The 9,262-nt window shown below is 29.0% G+C and overlaps 1 protein-coding gene and 1 long non-coding RNA gene across 2 annotated transcripts; one reads left to right on the plus strand and one right to left on the minus strand.

Annotated features, from left to right (window-relative positions):
• Positions 1-1,946: 1,946 nt before the first annotated feature.
• On the plus strand, positions 1,947-2,864 carry LOC138944149 (uncharacterized). The gene has a single exon (XM_070315055.1). It carries the CDS (start codon positions 1,947-1,949, stop codon positions 2,862-2,864), a length of 918 nt encoding a protein of 305 aa, XP_070171156.1.
• A 4,150-nt stretch (positions 2,865-7,014) lies between these two features.
• Positions 7,015-8,376, minus strand: LOC138944147 (uncharacterized). The gene is made up of 3 exons (XR_011448654.1): positions 8,360-8,376; positions 7,233-7,463; positions 7,015-7,064 (listed from the first exon to the last, which is right to left on the minus strand). It is a non-coding gene; the product is annotated as an uncharacterized lncRNA (long non-coding RNA).
• Between the last annotated feature and the right edge of the window lie 886 nt (positions 8,377-9,262).

Here is a 9,262-nt window from a genome sequence, read left to right on the forward strand (position 1 = left end):
GTTCTGTAACTAATTCTTTATTTTATTTCATTTTCTGTGATGAAAACAAATTGAAAACAAATTGTAATAATAAAGTATGTACGATTATATATTAATGCCGTTATGTTATCTGTGCTAGTGAAAAGACCTGTGCCGAGACAAGGATAAAACAAATTATACAAATAACTTTTATCAAAGCGCTTGGTGCTGCTTAGATCGTCTGAAATCATCAAAAACATGTCAAGAGAGAAACATTAATTTATATTATATGACTCGATCTTTTAGATGCGCAAATAATTTATTTATTGTAGCGCAAATTTCTATCTAATCTCGGTCGAATATGTCGACATTTCCTCTATTTATCTTTTTAAGCTTTTAACCTTTTTGTTTACGAGCAGAAATATTCTTGTGAAATGCAAGATTCCTAAATCTCACTAAATTGTAATGTCTACAGACAATTAAATTTCTTTTTTATTACCTTTAGATCATCTGGATGACGGATAGACACACAATACGTGAAGAAAATCCACAATTTAAAAATAGGATAATATTTATCAGATAGGCAACGATTCAATTGTTTTTCTGACAAATAAATTATAAATATCAATACCAAAATTTTGGTGGGATTAATTTTATCGTTATTTTATTACATTTTTACACAGATATGTTGAAAATAAATAATTAATAATTATGATAATGGTTTGCAAATGAATATTGCCGAAAAAAGATGCCTATATATGGCATATAGCTATGGATCATGGATTAATTTCGAAAGTCAGTCTTTTTTAAAGAGCGGTTTTCGAAATTAATTTATGAGTTTCTCTGAAAAAAGTATATATATCTATAAGTATATACATTCCTTCATTCGCATTATGCAATATCTGACAGTCAATTTTATGTCATTGATTATTTCAATAAAATGTGTAATGAAAAGAAATGAGATATAAGATATTATAAAGATCAATGTGTTTATTTTTTTTTAAATATATAAATTTTAGTTATTATATTAAATTAATATTATACTTTCATATGTCCAAGTCATAGTGATATTTTCCTATATTTTGGAACATTGTTTAATATTATCGTAAATACATAAAGGTGAAAAAAATCCATCGCGTGGAAGAAGACTTAATTTTTATGATTGTTACTAAAGTAGTTTTTTTGTTAAGAGAATTATTATTCTATTATTTACATGCATATTTATATTATAAGAATTTTAATTTTCCTGTTTTAGTTGAAAGAAGATATGAAAAATTTTATGATTTTCAAATTAATGGGAACACCAATAAAAATGAAGAAAAATGCAGCACCTCATATTTTTGATTGTCAACCTAACCGTCGAACAGCTGCAAGTACTCACGACCGAGGTGCATTTAAAAAATTAAATAATAAAAGAATGATATCCGAAATACTATTTCATTGCGAAACTCATGAAACCAATGAAAATAGATCACCAAATGTTAAAAGTAACAATGAAATATTGTAGTTCCAAAAAAAGTATGCAGACAAAAAGAAATTTCAACAAATGAAAACTGTGCTTCGATAAGTTTTTCAATACTTACAGAGAATAATAAAATAAATGATGAAATTGATTTTTCAAATATACCGAGCAAGTCGGATAGTATTAATATTGAAAAAAGCAATGCAGTTCCATTAATCGTTACAGAAAAAGAAGGAGAAGTATTATTATTATTGCAGTATAATATTATTGCAATCGAATGACAAAATAGAAATTAATAAGAAGTGTACTTGGGATAAAGAAAACAAGAACACGAAGGTTTTTTTTAGAAGTAAAAAAATTCAATGCAATATAAAGTGCAGTACTGTTGAAGAAAGTTGCCAAACACTGCCTAATACTGTAAATAAAATGTGTTCACCCATTAATGTACCAACGGAGAGTGACAATAGCGGTGCAGTTGTAACCGATTTTTCCAAAACGATTACAACTGGTACTACTAGGAGCGAATATGAATCATGTCATGAAGATTATTTGCAGTATTGTGAAGAACAAGACCTACAAGCAAAAAGAAGCGCTTTACATTCAACAAATTATTTTATTAGCACACAGACAAAACAATACATTGGAATTCCATGACTGGTTATGCGTTGTTGATGAACTGCATAAACGCAACTGTTTATCAACAGAAAATATAAAATTGACTTTGATGAAAATCAAACTGAATGACAATTTTATAAGATTAGGTAACCAATTTGGAATCAGCACAGCAGGAGCATCAAAAATTTTTCAGAATAGTGTACCAAAATTATGTCATTTCTTAAAAACTCTTATTTATTGTCCTCCTAGAGAAAGCGTTAAAATGACATTATTTATACCGTTTCGTGCAAATTTTGCTCACGTTTATGGAATAATTGACTGTTTCGAAATTCAAATCGAGAAACCATCAAACGCTCTTCAACAGTCTTTAACGTGGTCAGAATATAAAAAGTGCAATACATTGAAGTATTTAATATGTTGTATACCGGATGGATTTATTAATTTTATTTCTTCTGGTTATGGAGGTCGAGTAAATGATGTTGAGTTGTTTGAACAATGCGATATAATGGATGTTTTGCCAAAAAAATGTGGAATTATGGCAGATCGTGGTTTTAAGCAGATTCAAACATGTTTAAATAAAATTCAGTGCGAACTTATAAGACCTCCTAGTGTAAAAAGGGGAAGTAAATCGTCTAAGACAGAAGTAATGTTAACGAAGCGTATAGCAAGTTTAAGAATTCACGTAGAACGTGTGATAAGAAGACTACGAGAATTTTCACTTTTGGAACCACATTCTACTTTAAACCATAACATCATGTCATATCCAGTGAGAAATCATCAGTTGAAAAGACGTCGAATCAACGACTTTTCAACTAAAGAGATTAGTTGATATAGACGTCTAAAATTTGGTCGATTAGACGTTTTTGTGTCCTTCGAATTAGACCTTTATAAGACGTTTATTTAAATGTCTATTAACCGTTTATAAGACGTTCAAAAAAACATTTAAAAGATGTCTATTAATACTTATTAGACGTTTATTTTGCGATAAAATAGAATATAAAATTTTAAAGTACACTTTGCAACAAAGGAATATTTTAACAAATGAATTTACATACATATTGATATATTCATATATGGAAAATGCATATAAAAGCCATCAATTTCATTTGATTTGCTATTGATACATCGAGCTTGCTGCTGATCTCATTAATTCCAAGAGAAATACTGTCAAGATATATGTTGACATCTTGTATATCAGAACCTATAAATGTAAAAAGTTTTGAGAAAAAGAAAGAAGCCAAACATAAAGCCAAGATAAATTAATAAGGCTCTACGAAATTCACAAATTGTTTAAAATCTCGGGTTAATAAGAGCCAAACGCGGATGTTGATGCCTTAAGTTTCGTAGAAAATTTTTTATCAATAGCAAATCAAATGAAATTGATGGCTTTTCTTTTGCTCCACGGGAGAGAAATGATCAGACCACATAATTTACCTGCTTTACCTCTAAAATCTGTTAATGACTTTTGGAAATTTGAGAAATATTTGAAGGATCCAGGAAATATGTCTGTTATGGTAAATTACACTGACATATAATGATTATACACGCACCTGATTACTACTTAGAATTTTATGTTTCTCATTTTATAATTGTTTATTTTACATATTTTATTTTACAGTTGTTCCGTATTATTTACTTATTCAATCTTTATACTGACAATTATTAATTTTATTGCAGCTTTTTTATCCATATTTGTTTTACTTGATCTCTATATTTTTGCTCTTATACTGTTACAGATAAAATATATCAGTTGTTATGGCAATAATCTAGATGAAATCAACGCAACAATGAATATAATGAAAAAATTTATGTATAATTGCTTAGCGAAGAACATAAATTTTAAAAAGGTATTGATTGACAAACTCTGCAAAAATTCCTCTAGAACAATGTCATCTATGGAAAATGATACAAGGTAAATTATTATATTGTAGGCATATAATTTTTATATATTGACTTAGCGTTTTGTCCGGGACGTTATTATGTGTTTATTGATATTTTATAACGACGAGAGCTCGATTCGAGACATAGCGCACGTACGAATGTTCGAATTAGCAAATCAAATCTTTGTTATTTGTCGCCCGGCGATTGGTTCGACCTCGGGGAGCGGGGATATACTTAGCACAGAAAGAATATAAATATTCGCGATTTCGGAGTCCCAGAGAGATCAAAAAGATTCCTTGTCGCAAGAACAATAAGAAGAACCTCGGAGCGAGAATCCAGCGATATCGGCAAGAACAGATACGACACGGGCAATAGGCGACAACATCCTCGCAAATAAATCGTTCGCAAATAAAGACATTCGCCTCCCTTGTCTATTTATCTGTTTTATTAGAGTTGTATCACCTCATCTTATACGCGGGCTATCCTGACAGGCCCCACAATATATTTTATCTTTGTATAATTTGATCGTCATATTTTATATGTATAATATAATTATATCTATTTATAGTGTTTGGCTCTTATTTCCCAGCAAGCAAAATAATGCAAACTTTGCACAAAGTTTGCAGCAAACCCGAGCATGTCTTTACAGCAAAATTGTAACAAGGTGTGTTCGGATAAAGCTTAGCTTTTGCTGGCAAGGCTTGTCGCAATAGTGTGATGCACATTTTACGCAAATAATAAAGCAAACCTTGCCGTGCACGGCATGACAGCAAATTTGTGGCAAGAACAGGACAAACCTTGCTGTATACGGGATGATAGCAAATTTGTGGCAAGAATAGAGCAAACCTTGCCGTGCACGGGATGACAACAAATGTGTGACAAGAATAGGGCAAACCTTGCCGTGTACGGCATGATAGCAAATTTGTGATAATTCTCTGTATAGGATGATTCAGAAACTCTCTCTCTCTCTCTCTCTCTCTCTCTCTCTCTCTCTCTCTGCGACAAACTCTGAGGAATGATAAATCTCGCAGAGAGGAATATTTTTTGTGAAGCAATCCATCATGTTTTCTGACGCATCGTTTAAGAATATGCGACCGAGCAGACAAGAGTTTTAGGTGGCATTTATTATAATTATGAGATGATGATAATATATAAATAATTGAAAATGAATTCATAATATAATGAATATATGAATTTTATACACACACACACACACACACACACACACACACATATATATATATATATATAACATATATATATATATATTTACATTTTAAGTAAACAATAAACGGATGATTTGAACTTTTTTAGACATTTATCTGTCCGATCTAAGAGAGACAATCAGTCCAATATCTTAATTCCCTATGTTTGGGATTGTATCAGTCATTGAACTGATAGAAATAATTATATTTTTAATCTTCTGTCAGTTGCTTTTTGCGAGCTTTATATACTTCTCATGACTAAAAATCAAATACGAGATGGATGCATATAGCGCGTCGCATAACGATGAACAAACGAACTATCGGCTGAATACTATATTTTTGTAAAGTTTGTAACAAAGTAAAGTTGTAAATTTGCTGTCATGCCATGCATGGCAAGGCTTGCTCTGTTATTTGCGTGAATTTTGCATCTCGTTGTGCCAGAGTATAGTTTGTTCTGTTTTTTTCGTAAATATGTTATCATACTGTGTACAATAAGGTTTGCTCTGTTCTTGTCGTAAATTTGCTATTATAGCGTGTATAATAAAATTTGCTACTAATGTTACACCGTGAATAGCATCATACATGTTCTTCTTTGCGTAAAATTTACGAGCAAACCTTTTTCTATTATTTACAGCATCGTGAGACAAAAAATGTTGCCGTCAATTTGCTTCAAACTTTTTGACAAACCAAAACAAGACAAACGTTTGCTAGACAATTGTTGTCAAAATTAAAGCAAACCTTGTCGCAAAGCTTTGGCAAAACGTAATTTTAACATTCTTGGCTATCTGGGTTTTAGCCCGGAATTTTTAAAAATTTATAAAGTTAAGAAGTGTGTATATTAAATGCAAATAAAAAGTCATTTTCTTACCAATGCTTTCATTAACAGAAATCTGTTTATCTGAGGATAGAGCCCTTTTGCATTGCGTTTTACTTTTTATGAAGTCTGATTCTGATCTGACAGTATCTGGTAAATCTGACAATGAGTTTGATCCTGCAAGAGATAAAAAAGAAGAATAACCAAACATAAAATCAAAAAATGTGTATAATAAATGTAAAAAAAAGTCATTTACTTACCAATACTTGCTTTGATAGAAATATGTTTATTTGAGGATATAATCTTTTTGCACTTTTTATTATTTATGAAATCTGCTTCTGATCTGATACCATCTGATGAATCTGAATTTGATCCTGCAGAAGATAAAAAAAAAGAATAACCAAATATGAAATTAAAAAGTGTGTATAATAAACATAAGTAAAAAGTCATTTTATTCTTACCAATGCTTGTGTTGACAGATATCTGTTTATCTGAGGATACAACCTTTCTGCATTCTTTTTTACTTTTTATGAAGTTTGATTCTGATCTGATAGCATCTGATGAATCTGAATTTGATACTGCAGGAGATAACTCGTCAAATAATGAATTTTTAGGAGACTTAGGAATAGTTTCTTCAAATTGAATGAAATTAGTTTCTTCAAAAGAATTTGAAACTTTTGCAGAGTTAACTTGAGGCACAGTTCTTTGTTTATTCTCATAGCTTTGTTTATATAGATTGAGTTTAGATCTCACTTTTTCAAGTACAGTTAAATTTTTTTTTTAGGATTATTTATTGAGGTTTTCTGTTTTACTATATTTTTCGAAGTACTGTCTTCACAAGTAGATATTTTGACCGAATCGATTGAATTATTAGAATTCAAATTTTCTGAGCAGAGCAAAGATTGTTTCCTAACAAGATTCTGCACAGTATCAGACTGCATAATATCAGAATCAGGAATTGACTTGAGATTCGTATTTGCATTTAATAAATGTTGGCAGATGGAATTGTTGCTCATAACATTAACATTAAGAATATGCTTTTGGTTTTCATCTGAAGTGGATGAATCAAGATTGTTTGTAAAACCTTTTTCTTTAATTTTAGAGCATGAAGCTGGCTGGAGATAGATATCTAAGTAATAGAAAAATTTCTGATGAGTTGAATTCTTGTCAATAAACATTAAAAAAATTACATTGAAATAACTTTCATTATTAAACTTTCTTAAAAAAGTTTACTTTTGCACAAATAACTAAATAAAATAGAAAAATTTAAAGAAAATTTAATCAAGTCAAGTCTCACTTGATGAATTAAGCTTCTTAATTTTATGGATCTTCATATCCTGAGATTTGAACGGAACTTTTGGAGGCGCAGGAAACTTGCTTTTCTTTTGAATTTCGATGTCTGAATCACTATCAGTTTGTATGATTTTACAAAATCGCTTTCTTTTCCCTTTTCCAAGTTCTTTCTCCGTTTCATAAGCTGAATTTTCTTCAAAACCTTTAGCACCTTTTCTAGCATTAAGATAATGACCTAGAAAAGCGAAATACACATAAGTGATGAAAATACATAATAATCACGCTTGAAAGAAAATTAAATTAAACTATAACAGCTGAAATAAAAGAAACGAATAATAATCCATTAGTATAATATAATTAATAAAATTTAACATGATTGAACAATATTCAAATTACTATTTTAAAAAATTAAATATTTTACGTAAAACAAATATAATTTTCTATAATAATTAATTTTTATATATTGATTTATCTCCATAGTATCCATATATATATATATATATATATATATATATATATATATATATATATATATATATATATGGATACTATGGAGATAAATCAATATATAAAAATTAATTATTATAGAAAATTATATTTGTTTTACGTAAAATATTTTACGTCATATATATTACGTCATATATATATATATATATATATATATATATATATATATATATGATGGATACTATATATATGATGGATACTATATATATGATGGATATTATATATATGAGTATTATATATATATATACTCATACACAGAAACGATATACAATAAAATCAGCTATGCAGTAAAAATCAATATTATTTGACATAAAAAATCAATAACAGTTTACAGATGATCGATACGTATACGTGTAAATACACAAATCTAAGCGCGCAATTTTTACGCGATGTTATTGATAATCTTTTATCGCTTATAAATCAAAGATTATTATATAGCCTCGATATTTTTGTATTAATATTTTTACTCTATTTTATTTCCACAATGTATTACTAAAGTTTGAGTGATAATTGTGAGACATTCTGTATACTCTTTTTGACATTCCGTTTTTTGCTAGCAGATGAAGACCAAAAAAAACGACACGAACATTTTTCATTCAACCCAATATAATATGATATACTTACTATACCACCGCTTGATTTGTACAGGACAAATAAGTCAATCATCTTCAGGATCTCTCCCTTTCTTTGCATAAGTACTTGCCAAATATGGCTTAGGAGGCCAATACACAACTGCATTTTCTGTCTCATTTTTTTTTTTTAACCATTTATGATGTCCAACATCAAAACATACATCATCATTTTCATCACTGCATTCTTCATCTTTATTCTCCGTAAGAAATTTCGCAACAAAAAATTAAAGAGAAAGAAGAAAGAAACAAGATATTATTATAGAAGAAATTTTTTTAGTATTGTTCTTCTTTTTCAATATTGTACTTTTCAGAGTTAAAAAAAATTCTATAAAAAAAAATTATAAATGGATAAAAAAAGAACAGTATTGAGATTTCAAATGCTAGAAAGAGCTTGAAAATACATTATAAAGTTGATTAGTCTTTTGAAAGTATATTAAATATATTTATCATATTTAATCTTTACTGCCTAAAAAAATTTTTCACTTATTTTTGAGAAATATTTTAATTAAAAATATATATAATTCTTTATATCTTTCTGATATATTGTATTATTTTTCCTTTTTATTTCGAATTCTCATTCTTGATATGATTAAATTGATACAATACCCTTCAATGAATTGCAAACATTGTGTGCAATAAAGGGATGCTGAGGTACGATTCGCTGTGAGATATATGAATAAGCCAACATTTTGACTGTATATTGGGTAACTGAAGAACATTCCTTGTTGTACTTAAGCGGCTTACTTTCGAAATACCAAGAACAGAAGAAGGTAGTGGATAATCATAATAATCTACGGAGTGACGATATTTATTGCCCACTACGCACACAGGATTGTCATTTCTCTGAATAATATTTGTTATGATCATAATATCACCATCTGATGTTTTTAGGCAA

Source organism: Polyergus mexicanus, unplaced genomic scaffold (genome assembly GCF_030449975.1).
Source record: "Polyergus mexicanus isolate NDT 795.1 unplaced genomic scaffold, iyPolMexi1.0 SCAF_100, whole genome shotgun sequence".
Taxonomy (NCBI): Eukaryota; Metazoa; Arthropoda; class Insecta; order Hymenoptera; family Formicidae; genus Polyergus; species Polyergus mexicanus.

What these genes read in the sequence shown, in the direction of transcription:
- LOC138944149 (XM_070315055.1), top strand. Translation starts at nt 1,947, where the DNA reads ATGAATCATGTCATGAAGATTATTTGCAGTATTGTGAAGAACAAGACC.